The 25,393-nt window shown below is 42.1% G+C and overlaps 1 protein-coding gene across 1 annotated transcript in view; it reads left to right on the top strand.

Annotated features, from left to right (window-relative positions):
- Window positions 1-17,188, top strand: part of SH3BGR (SH3 domain binding glutamate rich protein) — a 66,297-nt gene extending 49,109 nt beyond the window's left edge. The window contains exons 5-8 of the mRNA XM_006262516.4: window positions 2,025-2,126; window positions 9,478-9,507; window positions 12,168-12,261; window positions 16,650-17,188. Of these exons, the coding sequence (XP_006262578.2) occupies window positions 2,025-2,126; window positions 9,478-9,507; window positions 12,168-12,221 (186 nt within the window). The 3' untranslated portion in view covers window positions 12,222-12,261; window positions 16,650-17,188. The remainder of the gene's footprint in view (window positions 1-2,024; window positions 2,127-9,477; window positions 9,508-12,167; window positions 12,262-16,649) is intronic.
- Window positions 17,189-25,393: the final 8,205 nt, after the last annotated feature.

Here is a 25,393-nt window from a genome sequence, read left to right on the forward strand (position 1 = left end):
CAGAATTTACTTCAAACCATTCCTATTATCCAGTATATCCTATTGCACCCCACCTCCCCAGTCCCTTTCAAGCAAAGCATTTAAGCACATGCATAACTTTAAGTATCAGAGAAGTCCTGTTGAATTTTGCCTCAGAACAAAAATTGAGATAAAGTTATTTGAAAAGCAAATTGAACAAGCAGAGAAATCTAAAGAGCATCAGAAAAAGGCTCTGTTTGTCCTGGAGAAAATGCACTGCTCTACTCATTGTTTGTAGGACATAGGACTAGAAGGATGTGTGGGGCCTAATCTAGCCCCCTGCTATTGTGGGAAACCATATACTATAATCTGCTTAATAAATTGGGAAGCTGTATTTTAAAGCTAATTAGGTTTCTTGCCATCATTTCTTCTGTTAGAAAGCTGTTCCAGTATCTCACTGCTTTGATGTTTTGAAGTCTGATTTCTAGCTTAAATGTAATTATGGTCAGTTCATACATTGTGCTCAACCTTCCAACCCCAGATGAGTGGCACAGGCCAGCGTGTAGGCTGGATCAAGCCTGGGGTCTGTGCGTGGGGCCGGTCCACTGGTGCAATCTGGCATGCTGACCCAGCCCCATATACTGAATCCAAGCCACAGCCTGACCCTATACACTGGCCTGGCTGCACGTGCCAGTTCATGGCAATTAACATTCCTACCTGCTGCCAAATTTCTGTGGAACGCCCTACAGGCTGGATAACAGGCCCCTTAGGCTGGATTTGGCCTATGGGCCAGAGGTTGAACACCACTAGTTTATATCAACTTGTTCTTGTTCTAACAACTTTAGTTTAAATAGTTCTCCTCTGTCCTTGGTGTTAACCCCCATCTCCTGTTACCTGTTAATAAGGAGCTATCACATCTCCTCTCAGCCTTCATTTTGCTAGGCTAAACAATTCAGGATCTTGTATGGTAGGTTCTCCATTTTCCAGATCATTCAAGGATTCCTTTGTTCCAGTTTGAGTTCTTCTTTCTTGAGAATCGTATATAAAATCCCAGAAGAGGTCTTACTGGTGCCTTGTATGATGCCATTAATATTTCCCCATGTGTACATGAAGCATGTTAGGATCACATTTGCCCTTTTTTGCAGCTGCATTACACCAGTTGCTCATAGTCATCCTGTGATTAACTAATACATTCAGGTTTTTCTCCTCCTTTATTATTTCTAACTGATGAATACCCATCTTATAGTAGAAATTCCTGTAATTAATCCTTCATTGCATGACCTTATACTTTGTACTGTTAAATTTCATCCCATTTCTATTATTCCAGTCAAGGTCTTATAGTTCTTGCATGATATTGTGCATGGTCAAATATGATCTTGTATTGTTGGTAGGGTCATAGGAAAGTAGGGATAGAAGGGCCATCACAAGGTAATCTAGTCCAGCCCCTGATTAAGGCAGGGATCATCCCTGGCTAGACCATCTCAGCCACATGTCTGTCAAACCAGTTTGTTAGTAACCTTCTTGGTTAGGTTTTGAAGTTACTGTTCTGTCTGTTGGACAGTTACTGTTAACCAGTTTAAACTCCCATCACAAATTAACATGAAAAAAACCAGTACTAGTTGTGTTCCCAGTTACTTAGAAATAAATAGGTCAGATAGTCCATCATATGAATAAAATAAGAAACTACATGCTGCTTATTTGATGATTTGAAACAGTGACTTTATGAGAGAGCATATAAACAATCAGTTTGTCCAGCAATTGTCTCTTCTTTTGTGTTTCCTAATAGGTTTAATTAGAATGTGAATTTGGTGAAGCAAAAATATTTTGTGGTGATGTATCAGTTTGACATGGACACTCTGCTTGTGGTCAGCCTCTTGATCCTGGGTTTTCCTGATCACAAGGCAGTGCCTCAAGCATTAGGCTTGACCTTCTGTTTTTATGAAAAGATTTGAAATATCTGTTTTGTCAGTTTACTGTGGAATGAAAACAGATTTTGAAACTTCAAATTGTCATCTCCAGTCAGATCTATTCCTAATGTTAACATTGCAGTGTTTCTTTTTTGCCAGGAAGCTGAAAAATTGGAGGTAACTGAAGAAAATGAGGAACATACAGAAGACAATGCAGATGCAGAGGTTCATGATACTGAAGCACCATCGGAAGAACAGGAGGTAAGTTTCTCCTTTCTTTTCCTCTCTTTGACTTTAGATCTTTAGCCCACAGCTATGCTGAGCTCATGCAATCCAAACATATGTATCATTTAACCCTTCTCACTGCGTGGCTCTCTGTACATTGGGAAGAATTGATCCCCAGGTAAACCTGTCTCACTATTCATTGTCTTCATATTCATAAGCAATCATTTGAAATAAATATACAAGAAGGAAAGGTTTGTTTCAAGCCTTGAATAGCAATACTTGTGTTTTGTTCACAGCTTTTCCTTGCCTATGTTAGAGTGACAACTCATTGCCATTGCAGTTTTACAAGTATTTGCAGTGTTTGTAAAATAATTTGTTGTTCGCACGTTGTACAAACTATGCCTGTACCACTGTGAGCACATTTCCTTTCAGAAAGACTTAACAATGTTTTCACCAGTTTAGGTAGGAGTTGCCCCAATCTTTTCAGGAGGAAAAACAGAAAAAGAATGTCTTCAATATTTACACTAAAATTGCAGACTTATTTCTGATGTATCTTTTCACCTCCAAGAACAAATCTTAGCTCTAACCTTAGTGACATTCCATTGGCCACTGCTTCTCTTTTGACCTACCAGTGGATAAGCTTTGGGGACCTTTGCCACAACCATGGAAAGGAGGAACTAGTTGCTCTGATCTTTCCTGTCTTTGTAAAGATCAGTATCTTCTAGTCCTGGTTCAGTCAATTCCAATCTCAATCATAAGGGAAAAACCCAAGAGAAAAATTATTGGTAGAAAACATCAGGGAGCAGATTAGCACACTAGTAGCACTGCAGTATGCAACAATAGATATGACTTGTGCACCACCTGTCAGCTATGTGTATAGGTGCTTGCAGGGGGCAGATACCAGAGTTTGAGGCACAGATATAAACTGCAGAATGCTACCATTGTTCTTTCTGCCGCTATCACAATGCTCACATATGTGAACACACATGAGCAGAAGTGAGAACCAGTAGTGTAAACAATTCTGGAAGAAACCATTGGACTACTACAATTTATATAACAGCAAAACATTATTCACATCCTGCCATAGCATGGGTGTTAAACATACAGCCTGTGGACTGGATCCATCCTGTAGAGCTGGGTCATTGATGTGAGGCTGAAAGGGGAGGGGGAAAGTAGCATCCTGTGGCTGTAGCCAAGCGCCCTGGTGAGAGCCCCATGCTGCCCAGTGCTGCAGCTTGTTTCAGTGGGGCAGCTAAGTGCCCAAAGTGCCAGACCTCTTCTTGCTGGGTCCCAGACCAGAAAGCAGGGGGAAAGGGAATCTGAAGGCCTAATCAGGCCCACAAGGCCTGTCCCATACCATTCATCTGGCCAGTGGACCAATCCTGAAGCACTCATCTGGCCTGCAGGGACAGACAGTTTTGAGACCTCTGTGCTACAGGTTACTGACTTCAGAGCACTACTTTGTGGATAGAAACACGCTGTCTATACTACTGTTATTCAGTGGTCATCAGACACAGCTACACTGAGGGGGACTGCTTGCAGACCCATAATGGTAATCTTGGTGCATATTATGGTCACATGTATAGGGAAGGAAATAATTTCTTCCTTCTTAGTTAGGTTTTTAAGTTACTGCCCTGTTTTCCAGCTGTTCTGAGGGAGTATGCACAGACTGACCTGAAGACAAGACACTGACACTTTGCATACTTTTGCCCCCACTGTTGTCCATGATGGTAGTTTTTTGGGTTTTGGATTGCCTTTTCATTGCAGGTTTAGCTGTTACTTCTGTCTTGGGCCTGCTGTGGAATCAAACACAAAGTTGCAGAAACATCCAGCTGAACTAAGCCTTAGATATTTCATATCTTTCACCAGCAACATACTCTAAAGGCCAAGACAGAAGGGTTTTTTTTTTCCCCTATCTGGTTGCAAGATTTTCTCATTGGATATACACTGAAAGCTGCCTCCCATTCTCATCCTTAATGTATTCTACATCTTCAAGAGTGAGATGAATCCCCATGCAAAAGCTCCTCACAAGGCTTAGGCAGGCCAGGCAACGTTCTTTGTGTAGATGTGATATCTTTTATTGGACCAATTGCATAGCTGAAAAGAGTTCTTTGAAAACTTTCAGGCACAAAGTCCCTTCTTCAGGCATTGGGATATCCCAATATCATATCTACCCAAAGAACCTTGCATGCTTATGTCCTAAGACCAACACAGCTACAACCAAGAACCCTGTCACAGCGCTTAGGCACCTATTAATGTTCCATTTAAACCCTTAAAATAGGCCTTTTGTAGCACATAGGTGATGTATTGCCCTTGTGCCAGTCCTCAGCAGGGACTGAGTTTCATCCTGAAATTGTGGTTTGTTTCTTCTTTTTACTTTTGGCCAGCATGTGAAGGCCATGTAATAGTTCTTTCCTCAAGCCTTAGGGGAAACCCTGATTAAAGCTACCATCAGACCCTGGGCTGGATTGAATTACGTGTCCTTCTGGATGGCATTCTATTCCAGTGTTTTTCAAATGAGGCCAGAGTGCTGGAACAAGTTGTTGAAGTCTTAAAATGTATTGGGCAGCTGTGTGTGAGAGCCTTTGTAATGACATAATGCAGTGCCATTCTGGTGTAACAGACACTTTGCTGGTTTTCATTTCTTATAAAATAGGTTTGAGTCTTAGATGGAAAAAATATTGTCTTTGAGACATCAGGGGAGGGAGAGTAATATGCTTAAAGTGAGCTTCCAGTGGCTATACTGGTAAAAAACTGATTTATTTAAAGATTTTTTCCAGAGAATATGTTTCACCTGCTAGGCTCCAGCAACATTTAATTGTTCTTTAAAGGGATACAAAATAAATGAAAAGGTCTCCTAAAGCCTCTTTATTGTAGTATGAAAGTTCATCAGTGAACTTATATTAGCTCTTAGATAACACATTTTTTCTTTCTCCTACTTTTTTGTGGAAGCTAGAATAACAAACTGAAGAGAAGAAGGATGATGTCTTGGTTAGGATGTGGTGCTAGGAAGCTCAGGAGACCAGTTGAATTCCCTGTTCTATGACAACCTTCCTGAAGGGCCTTGGGCAAGTCATTTAGGTTTTGTGATGACAGATCCCAGTGAGGGCAAGACTAAGGATGTCCATTCTTGTCCCCAGACATGCTCCAGACCTGGAAATGTACCCATGAAACTGCTCCTGGCTTGCCCCTCTGTGCCTGCTCTGTAGTCCTTAGTCTTTGGCAGGTTAGCAAGGGGTCACTGGGGATAAACCTTAGAATGATCATCACCCTGGTGTACTTCTGAGTTTGGAGCCCATCAGCAAAGTGCAAGTGGGCAAGGCAATTATTTTGGGCAGAGGGCCTCTTACTGAGTTTTAGCAAGCCATCAAGGGCCGCATGACAGACAGCCAGGGGCAGATAGATACTAATTTTCTAAATTTTTTAGGGGCCCTGCAGGCCAGATAGAATGGCCTGGTGGGCCACCTCTGGCCCCCAGGCTGCATTTTACACACCCCTGTTCTATCCCATCTTGCCTACTGCTGCCACAGTGTAGAAAAGCTCCTGTTAGTCTCTCTAACTCATTTTACTCATTTCCTTTTCTATACACTGGAGATATAATAGCCCTTCTATGCCTTGCCAGGGTGAAGTGAGGTTCAATATATTAAAGACTAGAGGTGCCTAGGGAGGGCCACCTACATACAATAGACAGAATTTAGGGTGAGTGTATATTATCAAAGTATCTAGTGGCATCGCACTGCTTTCAATATTGTTCTTTATCCCGTTCGTTGTACAGCCTAACGCATTTTATTTCTTTATTTGACTGCATCTGGACTTTGAGCAAATGCTTTCACTGATCTGCCCATCCCTAGGTTGTTTTATTTCCTTTCAGTTAATTTAAAACCCAGCAATGAGTATCATGTTCTGAAAGGGTGACCTTTTTATGAGTTCCCCCTGTAACCTGCAACCATAAAGTAGGTGCAGGCATCTTCTGAACTGTAGTTAGGTCCTATTTGGAGTTTCAGTTTACCATGCTGATCAATTTCTGTATTTTCAGACCAAAATAACACCATTCCGGGGTTGGTAAATTTGCATTTCATTCCTAAACTAAGACACAGTGATGAACTTCATACTGACACCTCGAACCCATTCACTTTTTTATTTCAAACCGTATTAAAAATTAAAACCAACGAATATTATAATCCAGCCCATTTAATTTCTCTGCTGAATACATTAGAGGCTACAAGTCATGTGGAAACATTCCAGAATGGTCTTGGCAAGGTAAAGATCTCTTGATCTCTGCCAAGAGGCATATGATAGATGACTGAATAAGCTGTCACACTGTACCAATTATGTAGTTTTATGGAAGGACCCAGATTCTGGAAGACTCTTCTATAGCAACTACTTCCCCAGGAGGATCAGGAGCCAGAAGCCTATAGGGATAACTTCAGAACCTAGGCCTCCCCTCCTGTTCATGGGTGGACATGCTGCTGAAACTCCAATCCTTCATTCCTCTCATGAGTAACAAGGACAACTGAGGATGAACTGCACAAGAGGCATAGCAGTAGACCCAAGCTTCTGGACAAAAAACACTTCACAATCTCAGCAGCTGCTTCAGGCACTGGCAGGGTGTGACAGCCTTCCTGTACATGCTCCCTGCTGGTTCTGCTAAATGTCATTCTGGGCCATTGAGCCTGAACAATTCCAACCCCTCAGGGTGGCCATGAACAGCAGTAGAAGGGAAACTTCTCATGTTGTGGAAATTCCCCATACTCCTGAAGCAGCAGATAGAAGGAGAGGTCTTCATAGGCTTGGCTTCCTACTGACATGAAAGAAAACTCTGCTTTTTGCATTCTTTATTTATGAATCCTACCATATCTTGTCTGTTGCCTTCTTCTCAAGTCTTCTGTCTTTCTTTTCTCCCTTCACTTCATCAATGTCATCCTTCCTGTTCCTTTTTTTAAACTCACTTATTTTGACCCCACCTTCCATCATCATTTTCATAGATTTCATAGATGTTAGGGCTGGAAAGGACCTTGTGAGATCATCAGGTCCAGCCCCATGCCAAAGGGCAGGAAGTCAGCTGAGGTCAGATAACCCCAGCAAGATAACCATCCAAACGCTTCTTGAACGTGTCCGGAGTAGGTGCTTGCACCACTTCTGGGGGAGTCTATTCCAGACTCTGGAGACTCGGATGGTAAAGAAGTTTTTTCTTATGTCCAGTCTAAAATGGTCTTCCAGCAGTTTGTGACCATTTGACCTTGTCTTCCCCTGGGGAGCCCTGGTGAACAGACGTTCTCCCAGTTCCTGATGCACACCCCTTATGGACTTATAGGCTGCCACCAAGGGAATAAACCATCCCCAGGGAATAAACAGTGCTGACTGTCAGCCTGACCATTTCACTTGGATGTGATATCTCTTTTCCCCTATCTTTTGTCTGTTTGTTAGTTGGCACTGGAAAAAACTTCAGAGAAGACATTCTTACTTTCTATGTTTATTTAGCACCGAGCACCATGGGGCTCTGACCCTGATTCATATCCCCTGGGGTAGATTTCTGTTCCCCATTCTGAACCTAACTGGTCATTTTCTAGCAGTCTGTCTGGCTGCTTTTGGCCCTGGCTTTGCTCTGTGGATGAGTAAGGGTGCACTCTACACAGTGGGTGGGTATGTACAGTGCACATATATCTGAGTGCAAGTCCTCGAAGGGGACCCTCCCATGTTTTAGTCCCAATAGCTGAGTGATTAGTGAACCCACCCGGGGAAGCTAGGGACTCAGGTCCTAGGCCCCTTCTTTTACCCCAAGGGGCTTTGAGCCTGAATCTCCTTCTGATTTGACAGTACAGTGCTTTGATCCCTACATACAGGTCCAGCATTATCCAGACTGATCTCCAGTGCACTTGAAACTCAGCCAGCATGGCACTGGATAAAATGGTCAGAGAGCAAACAGCAGTAGTGCAACAGTTTCTGCCCTGCTGGGTGCAAGAGTCCAGGGTCAGCTCAGCTCCCTTCTAGGTAGCAGCAGCCATCTCACTGAAGCACACAACCTCTTGTTTGCTCTGCTTCTCAAATCTCCACATATCTTTTGCTCTTGGCTGCCCAGAGAGCCAGGTTCAGAAGGAATGCTGAAGACAGGTCTGGGTAATGCCTGATCTATGGTACAATGCATAGAGTGCAGTGCAGGGAACTCAGCAATGTAGGTTCAAACCTGCTTTGGTAAGAGGGACCTAGAATCTGGCTTTCCTGCTTCCTGGGCATGTTCTGTAATCACTTAGGTATTGGACATAAAACACAGGCTTATTCTAGTCCTGGGTCTCTGGGTGGCTATATTTTCATGGCTTTGGCACGTGTCCAGAATGGACACGTGAACATGGCTTTGTACCTTCCTGGCCAATGTGTAGCATACTGCGCATACTCAGCCTACACATACATGTTTACATATCCATAGTATAGGGAAAGCAGAATCGCAAATTGTGCATAAGTGCTAAAAATAATTCTATTTAGATTTACAAAGGGAAACAGAATTCTGCCCTAGATGCTACTGTGTTGTGTTTTCATAATTTGTCTGGTTCAATTTTAATTTTAGATTTTAGTCTTAGATTCAGACCAGTTTCTAACCCAGGTTGGGTAGGCTATGTAGTCAGGGCCAAGCTAATTTAGAACTATGTTAAAAATATAATTTTAATCTTGGTACTTGCATTCCTCACTATATAGAGACTCCTTCACTGGGGTTTCTTTACATGTGTTCATAGCTGTTGATTGGATCATCTGCACACTACCTTTCCAATAGTCCTTTTCCTTCCTATCTTCCTACTTCTTGTTTACGATACCCCTTTCCTCCAATAAACACTTTACTATTTTACAGCAAATTATATTTAAAGTTTTTAATCTCTCTTGCCCTTCTTTTATCACTTATCCTTACTTTACCATCTAATTTGTATTACTTTTTTATTCTCTTAAACTGCAGAACCAACATGTGGGAAAGTGAACCTAAAACCATCAGCAACATTTCAAATGGAGATTTTTTTTCCTTTTGGTGATGGACATAGTCTTACTGTGATTGATACCACTTTGATTTTGTAATGCAGGCAATTGAGTAATATATATATAGACCAACCCCCAATGTTTGCTTGTAAACTTGAATAGATTTAATTGGAAGTCACTGAAAGTTAAAAGATGTAGGACCCTATAATCATAATTGTGTAGTCATTTTTTGAAAGAAGAATTATAGTTTATATGTGTTTTATGAGAAATCTCTAAGGAAACAATATTTCAAAATATATCTCAGTATTCTACATAATAGCTTTAAATTTAAATTGGTCTCAATCTCACCTGTGTTTTACCTGTATGACCTCTGACATTCTTTCTTTAAAGTACCATTTTAAATCTCTTTTTATTTTCTTTTATATAGGAAGAAAAGGAGGAACATACAGTGACAGAGGTACAGTAAAGTACTTGGACACTGTCTTCACCTGTTATGTATATGCAATTCTCATACTTTCTCCTCTAGTTCCTAAAGCAGAAGCTAGCAAATTCCAGTTAATCTCTTTGACATTTCCCAGTTGCAAACTTAATAAATTGGTTAGGGACTACCATATGTTGTTTCATAGAACGCATCCTATTTTTTTGCCAAAAAACAGCTGCTGGAAATTGGGGTGCACATTATAAGTGAGGAAATATGGTAATAGCCCTTTCTGTTTCTGCCGGGGAAAGCAAACTTAAGGCTGCACAAGCTCCTCAGTGAGCAGCACAGTGAGCATGCCAGGCATCCTAGCTACTGCTACTCAGCAGTATTTTCAAGGAAAGATCCTTTTTTCTTCATTCTGCTTAAAAAAAAAATGTATGTATGTTATTCCTGGGCATGTTGTATATGAGAAAATATGGTGTTATTGCTTGATAGCACACTAACTGGTTGAAAGGAACCTCTGCCTGATTATCAGAAACTGAAAAAGAAGAAATCATTTCTTTCAAAGGCTTTTTGATAAAGCAGGCTGAGGACTTTCAGGACACATTTCCTTTGAAACTCACTAACTTAAATGATCTTTTTTATTTTCTGCAAATGTTTTGAACCCCAAAGAACCATTCTTACAATTGAGGTAGCATTGTCAGTAGAGTACAACATTTTTTTGTCCCAGACTCTTAAGGCTTATTCCTGCAAACCATAGATAAATGATTAACTTTACTCTTTCATTCAATCATGAGATTGCTGGTTATTTCTTCACTGCTTTCCCAGAATACTCAATAAGTTAATGATTATTCTGGGCTATTTCTCAATATAAGTTAGCAATTAATTCTCAATACATTTCAAATCTATCTACTTTTAAATCTATGACAGAACAGAATATTATGTTGGATGGCTCTTGCCATAGCTACGTCCGGCAGACATAACCTCCACCTCCCTCCTTTCTGGTCCTTCTATTCTATGGTTCTGTGGGTGGTTACTGCACTGTGTGCACAGACTATGAGTAGATTATGCTGCTATATTACCGTAGCAGCATGCTATACCAAGGGAGCGCACTGCTACAGTGACACAGCTGGCAATCATGTGTAGACGCATGTAATTGTGACACTGCTGTAGTGCGCCATACGGTGATGTAGCATAATGCTATGTCGCCATAGGGTGATGTGTAGATGCGCCCTTTGTTAATCTACTTTTATGAGCTAATGTCTTGAACAGTAAAGACCCTGTCACTGGTTTCCATCTCTGCCCTTAAGAAAAGTTACTGTCTTTTAGAGAAAAGAGAAGGAATATGTATTCATCTTTTGCTGTGGTAATGCTGCATAGACACCTCCATAAGTTCTGTTACTGCATACTTCCAAACATTCTTCTATCACAGGGATTTTATAAAGGTATCTATAGTTGACATTGCAAATTTAACAGACTTGAATTTCAAATTCCGATCAGAAAAATATAGAAAAATGAGACTTGTTTTCTTGGATTGTTTTCAGAGCACTAACCAAAAAAATTCTTCTCAAACCAAGATTTTGAAGGATACAATGCAAGATTAAATTTTAACATTAACTTTTCTGTTTGTTTCAGAGGGAAGTTCATATTGACTATATAAAGTCTGATACTGCATGACTGGTCTGGTCCCTTAATACAAATACCTATTTTGAAAAATGATTTTATAAGATTGTCACTATAATCAACAGGGCCACTCCTAACTGCACTCAGAATTTATTTTGTGACCCAAACACATTTTTGACTATTTCTGTTATCAGTGCAGAGTCAGTACAGATCTGAAAGACAAACTGGGTTCTATTTACATCCTAATCGGGATTTCCAACTGGAGAAATTGCTGAATCTTTCATTGTTAGCTATGCAGAAAGGCTCTACTTTGATTTTAACAATCCAGACAATGTAGGCATGTCTGTGAGAAATAAAATTTGTTTTACTTGTAAAAGGAGTGGAAGTCACTGAAAGACAAAAAACACAGAACCCTACAAAGCCCGTTTCAAAGTAGAACTGCTCTATAATATTTCCCTTACTATATCTTAGAGGAGAGAGTTAACACAAGCTATACCATCTGGAATATGTAATGACAGCTTTCAGAGAACAAGTTTTTGGGCTGCCTGACAGTTATTATTAGGCCAGGACTTTCCTTTTCCACTTTTGAAATTCCTTTTCTACTAAATCAAAAAGAGTGCTTTGGAAATAAAAACAATGGTTTGTCACCCGCCCTGAATAATTTCAGGTTGTGCAGTAGCCTACTCCTTGGGCATGGATTTCTCAATGCAGGTTTTGAGTTGCTGCTACAGAAGATTATTTGATTCAGAATGTGAGGTGCTCCATGATATATGTGTACATTTGTACCCAAATTCCAATTTTTAGCATCTATTTACTGCTCATTTGTATATATTTTCTCCCTTTTCTGAAAAATGATTTTTTTATATTCCAACACTTGCCTGTTAATGCCATTAGGTTAATGCATTGCATGTAAAAAAACCTGCATGAAACTCATCTGTTCTATTTTTGTTTTATGCACTAATAAAGGTGTCATTGACTAGAACATAACACAGTGGCAAGTTTAGGGATCTGTATTTCAAGACATTTTTCTTTCAACTCTGTGATCAACTACTATATCCTTATTCTATTATAAGGAACAGGAGGAAGAGGCAGAGGAGGAAGAGGAGGAGGAAGAAGAAGAATCTTAGTACTTTTTTACAACCCATTGTTCTTGAAAAAGTTTTTCAGGTAATTATTAAGGCACCTGGTGATTTTGAAGTTGTTGTTAAGAAACACCATCAACTTGGAAAAAAAAACAGATTTTGTTTAAACCTTGTTAGCTATGTTTTTGTTACAAGCAATACCTAAGATGCTCGAATTGCAAGAAATTACAGAAAAAGACTGTTTTCCCTAGGTTGTTTACTTTATTTATTTGACAACATTGTGTACACAATCAGATGGTTTTCTCTGTGGTCTGTAGGTCTTTCAGACAGCTAAGAAGTATGAGAAAAAGATACATATTTTAAAGGGAAAGGTGATTGTTAAACTGCAAAAACAGTTGGGGGTCTTAGGGCAGGTGTAGTACCTGAAACTTTGAACTTAGAACTCTGTTTTTAAGGTAGATTTTAAAGTAACGGTACATTTGTAAATCAAACATATGGTAAGTTTTATATTTATTTTTGTATGGGAGCAGGGTATTTATCTAAGCATCAGCTCTTCCATGAATGCCTCCTCTGTACATAAAGAAAATAAAGAAGGGCCATGTGGGGTTTCCATACTTACTATTTTTGAGATAAATGTTTTCCTCTTTACTATTTGTTAGGGCATCAGCAGTCTATTGCTGTCATCATAGGGGTCCTGTAACCATAACTCCTGTTTCTGCTTTGTCTTTTGTTGCCCCAGGAAATCAGTTGTAGTGCACCTAGTGGTCTCCCTCCAGCTGTTGAGGGAGACTTGAAATTCTAAGTGGGACTAGGGCCACTGTCATAGCTCAACAGATAGGCCTAACTGGAAGGGCACAAGGGTGACAGAAAGTATAGACACATGTACATTTGGAATAATTTCAAAAGGGGAACTGTTTAAAAGAGCAGCAGAGGCGATGTCCTAATTGTTTTGTAGGAACAAGCAGAGGAGGATTCAAATGCAGCAAAACTTTAACCTGAATACAACAACATGGACTCGATGATCTTCTGAGGTCTCTTCCAGCCCTAATGTCTAATGTCTATGAAAACATTGAGTTGGAGAGATTTTGCTGCATTTGAAATCTTCTCGGCTCATTCAAACATAACTATTAGAATGTAACAGCTTTCGAATAATTTCCCCCTAGAAGCTGCTCCAAACGAATGTGTATTAAGAGAGAGATCTCTTGACATGGCCAATCTTAGGGAACAAGGAAGTTAGAGTTTCAAGCAGATTTTCCTCTGAGAGGATTCATAGATTCATAGATGTTAGGGTCGGAAGGGACCTCAATAGATCATCGAGTCCGACCCCCTGCATAAGCAGGAAAGAGTGCTGGGTCTAGATGACCCCAGCTAGATGCTCATCTAACCTCCTCTTGAAGACCTCCAGGGTAGGGGAGAGCACCACCTCCCTTGGGAGCCCGTTCCAGACCCTGGCCACTCGAACTGTGAAGAAGTTCTTCCTAATGTCCAATCTAAATCTGCTCTCTGCTAGCTTGTGGCCATTGTTTCTTGTAACCCCCGGGGGCGCCTTGGTGAATAAATACTCACCAATTCCCTTCTGTGCCCCTGTGATGAACTTATAGGCAGCCACAAGGTCGCCTCTCAACCTTCTCTTGCGGAGGCTGAAAAGATCCAGTTTCTCTAGTCTCTCCTCGTAGGGCTTGGTCTGTAGGCCCTTAACCATATGAGTGGCCCTTCTCTGGACCCTCTCCAGGTTATCCGCATCCCTCTTGAATTGCGGCGCCCAGAATTGCACGCAGTACTCCAACTGCGGTCTGACCAGCGCCCGATAGAGGGGAAGTATCACCTCCTTGGACCTATTCATCATGCATCTGCTGATGCACAATAAAGTGCCATTGGCTTTTTTGATGGCTTCGTCACACTGCCGACTCATGTTCATCTTGGAGTCCACTAGGACTCCAAGATCCCTTTCCACTTCTGTGCCACCCAGCAGGTCATTCCCTAGGCTGTAGGTGTGCTGGACATTTTTCCTCCCTAGGTGCAGCACTTTGCATTTCTCCTTGTTGAACTGCATTCTTTTGTTTTCTGCTCACTTGTCCAACCTGTCCAGATCTGCTTGCAGCTGTTCCCTGCCCTCCAGCGTGTCCACATCTCCCCATAGCTTTGTGTCATCTGCAAACTTGGACAGAGTACATTTCACTCCCTCATCCAAGTCACTGATGAAGACATTAAAGAGTATCGGTACAAGGACCGAACCCTGCGGGACCCCACTGCCCACACCCTTCCAGGTCGAAACCGACCCATCCACCACGACTCTCTGGGTGCGACCCTCCAGCCAATTTGCCACCCACCAGACTGTGCAGTCATCCAAGTCACAGCCTCTTAACTTGTTCACCAGTATGGGGTGGGATACCGTATCGAAGGCCTTCCTGAAGTCTAAGTATACGATATCCACCCCTCCTCCTGTGTCCAGGCGTTTCGTAACCTGGTCATAAAAAGAAACTAGATTGGTCAGGCACGATCTGCCTGCCACGAACCCGTGCTGATTTCCCCTCAGCATAATTTCTCCTGCCAGGCTCTCACAAATGTGCGCCTTGATAATTTTTTCAAAGACTTTGCCAAGGATGGAGGTGAGACTGACTGGCCTATAGTTGCCTGGGTCCTCCTTCCTCCCCTGTTTGAAAATGGGGACCACGTTGGCCCTTTTCCAGTCCTCCAGGACTTAGTCCGTGTGCCACAAGCTTTCAGATATTCCCGCCAGTGGCTCTGTAATGATGTCGGCCAGTGCCTTCAGCACCCTCGGATGGAGCTCATCCAGGCCTGCCGTCTTAAAGGCATCCAGTTCTTCCAAATGACTCTGCACCATTTCAGGGTCTACGCATGGAAGTCTGGCGCCTTGCTGCTGCCTCTCTACAACCCCAGTGAGAGACTTGTTGTGCCCCTTGCTTAGGAACACTGAGGCAAAGAACTCGTTGAGGAGTTCAGCCTTGTCTCCCCTGTTTATCACCAATTGTTTCTGCACATTTAGCAGGGGTCCTAGTCCTCCCTGGGCCTTCCTTTTACTCCCTATATATCTAAAAAACAATTTCTTGTTGTCTTTTACTTGGGTTGCCATCCTCAGCTCCATGGTAGCTTTGGGCCGTCTAACTGCCTCCCTACAAGCACGAGCAGAGGAGGTATATTCATCTTTGGTGATCTCTCCCTGTTTCTACTTTTTATGTGCTCCCCTTTTGTCCCTTAGGCTGCCCTGGATTTCTCTGGTCAGCCAGGGAAGCCTCCTGGCCCCTTTCCCTCTTTTGCCTCGCTCGGGGATCGTCTTGCTTTGTGCCCGAAGGATCGTTTCCTTAAGGCACAGCCACCCTTCTTGGGCTTCCATCTCTTCAAATCTCCTACTCTGCAGTGCGTCCTTGACTAATCGCCTGAGTTCACTGAAATCAGGTTTCCTAAAGTCTAGCACTTTCACCCTACTAGTTACCTTACCCACTCGACGTCTTATGGTGAATTCTACTATTAGGTGATCACTGTCCCCCAGATGGCTACTGATCTGGAGGTCTGCTACCATGTCATCTCCTGTTGCCAATACCAGATCCAGTATGGCATTCCCCCTAGTGGGACCTTGTACCTCCTGTGTCAGGTGGAGGTCCTGTACACAGGTTAGAAACCTGTGTGAACGGTGGGACTTTGCTGTCTGTGACTCCCAGCAGATGTCCGGGTAGTTTAGGTTCCCCATGACTACCGCCTCTTTAGCTTTTATGGTCTCTGAGAGTTGACTCAGGAGCCCCAAATCTCTTTCTTCCCCTTGATGTGGGGGTCTGTAGCAGACCCCTACCACCAAATCCCTTTCTCCTTGCCCCCCATGTAGCCTAACCCACAATCCTTCTACTTCCTCATCCTTGGATTCCGTCTTGATGAGGGTTGATGTATATTGCTCACTGACATAGAGCGCAACCCCTCCCCCTTTCTTCCCCACCCTGTCCTTTCTGTACAATCTATAGCCCTCAATATGTACCGCCCAGTCATGGGATGAATCCCACCAGGTTTCCGTTAGCCCCACTAAGTCATAGGTGTTTAGTGCAAGCAGGAGCGCTAGTTCATCCTGCTTGTTCCCCATGCTCCTAGCATTAGTATATAGGCACTTGAGCCCTGCGACTGGTGCCTTTGCTGCCCCCCCGCTCCGAGTCCCAAGGGCTGGGGGTCTACTTCTCTCTGAAGTAAAGGCACAACTTGACTCTGAACTTGTGTTGAAGTTAACAGAACCACAGCTTCTTCAACATCAGGGATTACAGTTTTGGATCTCAGCAGAATCAGTGGTCCTAGTATGTAGGCCCAATGCCTCCGTACAGATTGGCAGACCTGCCTTCTTTCCTTCACCTGCATTCCAGTTTGGGTTCCTCTCCTGCTTGAGTTTGAAAACAGCTTAAAATTGTTTACCACTTTGGTGTGTGAAGTTCTGCAGAAGTGCTAATACTAATTATTTCCTTTTTCTCTCTTCAGGAAGCATATGCCTGTGCAGCAGCACCACAGAATTTAAAACTGTCACCTCCCTCTCAAACCACCACTTCGTTCATACCTACATAGGTACGGACATATAAATATGTATCACCCCACAAGACACCACTCTGCCCTAGATATGATCTTTATATATATATTTGGTATTCTAGTCTTGTGTTGAAGTGGGTCTTTTTAATTCTGGCTGATGAGATCTCAGACCGGGCTTTATGTGTTCCAACAGTACTGTCTATGTCTAAGTTTAGACTGTAAGCTCCTTGGGGCAGGGATGTGTCTTTCCACATGTTTGTACATTGCTGAGCACATTGTTAGTTCTCAGCCAACATCCGTAGTCTTGCACCAAAATCGTATTTGGAGGTAAAGAACTACAGTACTGAAGACTCCAAAGAAGCTCCCTGTAGACAACTACGTGTTGTCTGGCCTTTGCAACTGAATGTGATTTACAATGAATGTGAAAACTGGCCTTTGCATCTGACTGTGATTTACACTGTACAGTAGTTGAAATAAACATATTTTATGTCAGACCTTTTCTTTCTGCAGGGAAGCATTCATTTAGGCATTATAAATTATTGTCTCTGTACAGTTAAGTTGCCATTCTAATTCTGTTTGTAGTCAACCTGGCACTAAATTCACAAATGGGACTTAAATGAGCATGTCCCATAGACTCTTTAGTTCAACATTTACTCACCAGTGACATTTGTAAAACCCTTCCCACCAACGTGTAAGTGCCTATAGTTCCTTGGCACCTAAATTTCTGTTGTTATCCATGCATGCACCTGCCTAAGTCATGAAAGCACTGGAAGTCATAGACAAGCAGGTCTGGAAGGGACCTCCACAGGTCATCAGTCCAACGCCCTGCCTGGGGTAGGATCTTTCCTGTCCAAAACTTCCTATACAAATCCATAATCTAACCTCCCTGTAAAGTTACCATCAACTCTGACACAACACAAGACATAACACCATAACCTGCCACAGATAAAGCAAGGGAATCATAGCAGTCAACATTCTGCTGCTATAAAATGTTAATATAAGTTCAAGAGAGCTTAGATAGAGAGCCATGCCTCTCCACTACAAAGGCAGGCAAAACCCCCACAGTCCACCCTCATCAGCCATGGGATAAAATTCCCTCCTGACCCCATATATGGCAATCGGTCTGACTCAATCATCTGGTGCATGGATTCTAGCTGATCAGCATGGATTTATCTCAGCCCCTGAACAACATAGCAATTGATTCACCTAGCTCCTGCTGTAACCTTTTGGAGTAGGGGTGTCAAACTCACCCCATGTCCCTGGTCAGATCTGGATCACAGGGCTTGCTGGTGGGCCAGATCTGCAGGGCAAGAGGTGGCAGCAGTAGCAGTGAAGGCTGTGGTGGGGCAAATGCAAGCTGCAGTAGGGTCAATGGCAGTTTTGGTAGGGTTGATGGCAGAGATAGGGGAGTAATTTGCTGTGGGCTAACCACCGGCTTCCTGTGGTAGAGGCAAGGCAATTAGCTGCAAGGCAAACAGGGCTGTGTTAGCACACTCCTTGCTTGCCCTCCAGCTACCAAAGGCCATGTCTAACAGGGCCCTAGGCCTCCAGATTCTGTGACAGGCCCCACAGCTAGCCACACTCCCTAATTCCCCGGGCCCCAGTAGCCCAGGATGAAGAGGCTCTGCAGGACTGTGGGCTATATGTTTTGACAACCCTGTCCTAGAAGCATAGCTCCTCACTGAACCACAGGCTGTAATACTATTTAATAAAAACACTTAAATTCATTTTAAAACAATGAGTTTACTTTTCAAAATCTTTATAAAAATCCTTTCTGCCATTATTAAGAAGAGATTAGTCCAGCCCAGATAACTCATCCTTGTGCAGGGAGCCAGCCCAAAGCCTATATACTATTGGTATTTTGTTCTTGAGTACATCAGTTGAGCAATAACCCTTCTGTTGGCCCCTTGCATAACAAAAGGACCGAACTGCATCCCATGCAAATAGAGCCTTTTCCTCCCCTCGTTATGCATATAGCTGGGTTTTTTTAAACAAGGTTTAAAATTTAAAATGTAAAATGATAGGTAAAGTCTTAAGGTTATATTAGTCTTAAGGTTATATCTGGCAAGGTTCTTTGGGTAGACCAACACAGCTACAACCAAACACAAAGCAACATTAAGGTTATATCAGAAGCCATATCAGATTCTGTTCTCACACCAAATGTGCAAACAGACAAACAAATTATATCATTTTCAAAAGGAGGTGAGAATCTCTAGTATACATCAGTGGTCCATGGTGATTATTTTGCATGCCCACATCTATCCCTTGGCAGGTGAGGGATAAATTGGGACAGCTCACCCTTGAATAAAACAGGTTAAGTTACAGTGCTTTAGTTTCCACTTAATCCAGGATAAAAAATGGATACACAAAACAGTTACTGCAAAACAGCTGGCATAAACATTTCCTTTCTCCCTTTTAACCTGATATAATTGATTCATCTGCCCATACCCAAATTGCACATTAGAGGTGTCCATTGATTTCAGTGAACTTACCCCTGATTTACAGCAGTTTGAATGTGAGGAGAATCCAGCCTCTTCTCTCTAATGGCAATTTGCTTCAATTTCTGCTATTGGCGACCACCCACCAGCCACTGCACATACCTGCTGTAGACCTTATAAAAGCAGGGGAAATTGGAGGGGTGCAAATAACAGTTTATATTGGCTTGATCTCCCTACAGTAAGGGCTTGGACTGGTGTGGCTACAGTGGTATGCAGACAACTGGGAAATATCTTATTATTTTGTTTGAATATTGTGCATTCCTCTGTGTTGGTTTTAGATGGGCTGGTTGCTATGGCATTAGCTCACTAGGGGTTGTTAGAGAAAGCAAGCTAAAATAATGGCCAAGATAACAAATGATAGTGCAGCTTATAGCTGTGAAGAGGAACTCCTCCTCTTCCCTTCCCCCAACATTGGTAACAGGGCTGTGTGCCAAAGCTGAGAATCAGTATATCCAAAAAACCCAGCTTTGTTAAAGATCTGCCCTGCAGGAAGGAAAAAGGCAAAGCTTTTAGCTGTGGCAGACTGACACAGGCAGAGACAGAGATCAGAGGCCTGGTTCCCCAGAGGAACAGGGTCACCCAGGCTAACTCATGTCTTCTCAGGGCTGGAGGAGAATACCAAGTGTCGGTAAGACAGCGTGTGTGCCAATCTCATTGCTTTATATCCACTCTGTAAGCACTGTTTGCCATTGGGCAAAATAAATCGTACTCAGCTTTGAAGAAAGTGTTCCTGCGACTTTGCATACTGTTACTGTCCTGTGGATCCCAAACAGAACTGTGTAAAGGGGCCAAACCTCTTAGAACCAGGAGGTACCATGGCTGATCACCTGGAGACTCAGTAGGCGAATTACCATCTCACCCCAGAACAAAAGAAAGAGAAGCAGAAGGCTGGTCACTTGAAGGAGAGGTGCATTTTAGGGACTGAAAAGGGTCTCAGAAGGAACAGCCTGCTCAGGGACCGTGATTAATACATAGGCGCACTGCTGGTGGCAAGTGGGACAAATGCTCAGTGTAGATGTGGCTTAAACGAATAGGCTGGTTGTAAAAATGTGGAGCCCAAATGCAACCTTATGGGACGTTACAGTTTACTGGATTTTTTAGTTGTTTACAGCTGTTTTATTTTGCAATATGGATTGATATAGAACTGTCTGCTTATCCTGGGTCTGGAATACATCCATTTCTTCTAATATTGCTTTTTCTTTGACATACACAGTGTTTGACTGTAAGAGCCATTGATTTCACTGCATTTGAAACAAAGCTCTTTATTCCTGTGCCTGTGTTTTCCTTTATTTTTACTGAATGGGGAAGGTGATCTGTAGTTAATGGAATATTCTGGTGAGTTGCATTTTTTTTTTTTTTGCTGTTAGGAAATGAGGAGTATAAAGTCTGTTAAATCCACTACAGAATTCTGTTTTGCTTTTAACCATTTTGCATATGTAGGTATGTAAAACATTTTCCCTCATGAGTTACATCAAGGGTTTCTTCTAATAACACTTCAGGAGGAATTCAGTAGAGTTTTAGACTTTAAAAGCAGATTCCTTGGTCCAGGCATCTAGCAATCTTGCCTGTTTGGTTAGCTTATAGTCATTCTATATGAATTTTTTCTTAACCTTTCTTGAAGTGAAAAAAATGTAGTCCTCTTAGATTAACCATAAAAGTATTAATGGTAGAAATGGTAAGCCCATTTAATGTGTTTGTATTGAGAGGTTCAGAAGACTATAGATATAAATTGCAATTGGGCGGTGAAACATAAAATTAAGAATAACGTGTCCTTAATTAGGAAACTTGAAAATCTAGGGACTTAATTGAAATATAAAGAGAAAGTGAATGCTTATTGTTCTTTTAGTTATAGTATCAAGAATACTTACTTAGTGTCATGATAATTACATTGAAGAAAGAGTGATTTCTAATAAAAAATGTTGCACATTAAAAAAATAAAACTTAGCAAATTAAGGCTCAAAGCATATCTAATTTATCTGTGTCTTTGAAGCACATAAGTGAAATGACTTGTTTCACTTTACAGCAAGGATACAGCAGTGTAAGTTAGACTCCTTGCTTTAAACCACTTAAGCTGTTCTCTTGTTTATTGGCTCAACATTCAAAGACTGTTTTTTCTTTAGGGATTCAAAGAATAAAACCCAACCTCCACAGTTTCATCCTGTCATTACATATTCCCTTTCCAGTGACAGAAGGTAAAACAAAGGATGAGGAATTTATCACAATGGTTGACAATGACATGGACATTTTGACCCTGCACAAAGCAGTTAATCTTTTTGAGTATGTCCTTATTGTGTCATATGTCTATGCCACACAGTGCCCTACTCACCTGCTCCTAATCCACATGCATGAGTCCTGGAAACTGCCCTGGAAGTGCCCCACACCACTTCTCTTGAGCATCTTGGAAGCCCAGGTCTTGAGTACAGTGCTAAGGATGCTCCACAGGCCATCCTTGTAATCTCATTTCTGGGGGCTGATGTGTGGACTGGGAGCTGGTGGGTTGGGTATATTTCAGAGAGACCATGGTTTAGCAATTTGCTGCTGTGGAGTAGACACAGACTTTGTGCCTTATTTTCCCTTCCTGACCAATGAGAATAATACTTGTAGGTCTTTTAGTCACCCTTGAAACATCTGTCTCTGGTTTACCAGATAATATGCTATAGGTATGCTCTAAAGCTCCAACAATGTCCCCCTCCTCTTGGGTTAATTACCTTGCTCACCGGTCAACAGCAAAATTGGATCTTTTTTTATAGTGATTCTTGATTAGGTGTAACCTTCTGAATAATGCCTTTCATATATGCAAAAAATTAATTTTCCCTTTTTAGTTTCTCAGCATGTTAGCATATCTCTACAGTCTGAGGAGCCTTCCTGCTTACTTCATGTCTTGCTATTTGATAAGCATGAAACTATTCTTCTAAAAACTAGCTTGTAAAATAAATAAATGTCTGGCAGAAGTTAATCCCCTTGCCCTTTGTATTGTTATTTGGCCTACATTAATTCAGATGGTGCATGCAAGCTTCTTTAGGGTGTTATTAAAAACAGCTTGTGGTCCCCTAGACTCAATCCTACAATGATGTACATATATAAGTGTTTATGGGATCAGGCCCATCATTTTACGGTTAAGGTATTTGGAATCAGGGACCAAAGCTTCGAACAGCCCTACTGCTTATATCCAATAAGTAAAACATCCATACAGCACCTTTTTAGCTCTGGTTCTGAGTTTTTATTCTTGAAGAATTCTGAACTCACTACTAAACCATTCCCAAATACCTCTGGAATCCAAATAATCATGGAAGGAGAGTTATCTTAACCCCCTTTCTCTGCTATATAGTCTTTAATATATTTTTCTAGGGCAACAACAGTGTACCCTGCTTTGGATCTAGCCTTATGATTTGGGTCCAGATTTGGATCCATCATAGGTGTCTTTAGAGGCTCTTGGGAAAGGTGAACCTGTTCACGGTAAACCTTAAACCTGTATCTGGAATATCATTATGAATAGTCACCTTTAAATTATGAGCAAGAAGTACACTATTAAGCCTATCAAGGCTAAACAATCCAGAATTACACAACATGCATGTTGTTTTTGCCTTGAAATTAAATTGAAATTTTTGTTCTTAAATTAAAACGAAAAATGAAATAACAATGAAATGACAAAAGAAATGACCTGGAAGTGCTTCTGCTCCACTTCCGGGTCTGCTGCCAAGTACTCTGGGGAGCCTCCCATGCTTCTGTGGGACACTCCATGTGCCCCAGCACTGTAGCATTCGTGAGCCACCTGCTACCTAGAGGTATGTAGAAAAAACACTTAAAGTGGTGTCTATGTCTGAATTGTCGAATCTTTCCAAATCTGTCCGAATCGATTCAGAGGGTTCTGATTCAATTCAGAGAGATCAAAGGGTCCTCTGATTCAATTCAGATTCAGAGATTTGGCCACCAAATCAGGCCAAATCTCTGCTGAATCAAATCAGGGACCAAAGTTTCACACAGCCCTAGATTACATGCATTCAACTGACAAAGCCTAGGTGGGGACAATGTCCTTCTGCCCTGGTAACAGAGAGCTTCAAGCCCCCTGCCCCAAGATTGCAATTGAGGAGTGCATCACTGGGGATGGGGAGGCTGGGAGATCTTTATCTCTCAGTGTCAGTTCTGTGGTTGTGCGGCTGGTGCTGGGATATCCTTATTAAGGGTTGTGCTGGGAGCTCCCTGGTGGCAGGGTATGAGGAGCTTGTTCCCCGCTCAGCTCTGTGAGTGTGGAGCTGGGTAGCGAAAAGCTCCCCAGCCTGTTCCCCACCCAGCTCCATGCTCACGGAGCTGAGTGGGGAACAAGCTCCCCAGCCTTTTCCCCACCCAGCTCTGTGCTCACAGAGCTGAGCGGGAAACAGGCTCCCAAGCTGCCATCCCGCAACCATGGAGTAGGGGCTGGGAACTGTCCCAGTCAAGGGCAATTCCCAGCCTCATACCCGATCAGGTGATTGAGGCACAGGGCTTGGAAAAACCTGCAGGAGTGGGGTAGGTCCCAGTCCTTTGCCCTGAACTGCTGGTGGGACAGCTAGCAGAGACATTGTCCCTGCTCTGGCACCAGGCAGCCCCCAAGGCCAGGGTGTAATGTCCCAGCCCTGGCCAGGAGACAGCTGTCCCCACCTAAAGCTCCCTCTGGTGGTGGCAAAGGCCCATTGCAGGGCCCCAGGAAGCAGGAGCAGTTTGCTACTATTAGCAGCAAATCTGCTCCCACTTCCTTGCATGTGTAAAGACCTGCCTGGGAGTGTTTACTTGCAAGTAGTTTACTCATGAATAAGCTTATCTTGGATCAAAAGCATGTGTAGATGCACCCACTGGAGAGACTAGCTGATGGAGGAGAATGTAAGCATGTGGGATTGTGGGGCCATTTTAGAATTGGGATATTTAGGGGGTTGATTTTTTTAAATCAAAACCTCATGATTTCCCATGGCAAATTGATATATATATTTAATATATATATATATATTTACAACAGTCTTTTCTGGAAAAAAAATTCTGACCCAGCTCTACTCACCTTGAATTCATTTTGGAAGAGGCATTACAGCACAACAGAGAATCAAATTCATTAATTCCTGTTTTTATCTGGACTGCTTTACCAGGCAGGGGAACAATTTTCAGACCAAAAAATTAACTTAAGGAAGTCTAGGCTGAATATTCTTGCTGGGTATCTGCATTGTAACTAGTACAGTGGTTCTGGAACTTTCTAGACTCCACGTACCCCTTGTTAGACTCAAAGCACCCCTTGAAAAATGTCAGCTCTTAGTTTTCACTCTTTTTTGACTTTGGAAAAATAATAAAGTAATTTTTCTATTGCAAAGAACTCAGAAAGACCACAACAGATCAGAATGTATTTGCACTGTGCATGGTTATTTGAAAATTTGGGGTTTATCTTATGAATCATCTTTGACCACCTAACAGTGCAGCACTCCCACAAAGATCGTGTGGCACCCCAAGGTGCCATAGCACATTGGTTGAGAATCACTGAACTAATATCTATGTGTCTATAGTAGTGATTCTCAGCCAGGGTGTCATAGCACACTTGGGTGCCTTGAGATCCTTTCAAGGGTGCCAGTGTGCCGCACAATATTAGCACTGTTAGGTGCTCGAGGCAACTCCTGCCTATAAGGGGTGTCTCAAGTCTAAAATGGTTGAGAACCACCAGTCTAGAGTTTGTTTGCTCATTACTGTCACGTCTATCTGCTTAATATACTTTAATTTCTATTTAAAGTCAGAGAGTGTTGTATATGGAAGCTGGCTAGATAGTTAAAATGATTACATTAATTGGATTTGGACTGCTAGATAAATTAATTTAAGTGAAGAAGTGAAGAGGTACACTTTATAGTCATGAATTTCATTTTTAAACTCAAAAGTGTGTGGTTCCAACTTAATTGTTCAGACAAAGTTATATCTATGCAGCTGCTAATGGGGTCAGGGGTTTCCTGTTCTATTTATTTTAAAGATATTGAGTTTAGGATGGACCTCAGTTTTCTCCTTATTTCCATTTTCAACTTTGCAGATATTGTTCTCCTTACAGGGATTTTTAACTTTGACGAATTTTTGTTTGTACCCATGGAACTTGGAATTGTGGGCCAACTGAAAGCTATGTGAAGATTTTTTTTCAAATGACCACCAGTTTCAAAAGGTGTGTCCAAAATGATACCTACAAGCTAGGATAAAAGGGGGCAA

The sequence above is a fragment of the Alligator mississippiensis genome, chromosome 1 (assembly GCF_030867095.1).
Source record: "Alligator mississippiensis isolate rAllMis1 chromosome 1, rAllMis1, whole genome shotgun sequence".
NCBI classification, from domain to species: Eukaryota; Metazoa; Chordata; order Crocodylia; family Alligatoridae; genus Alligator; species Alligator mississippiensis.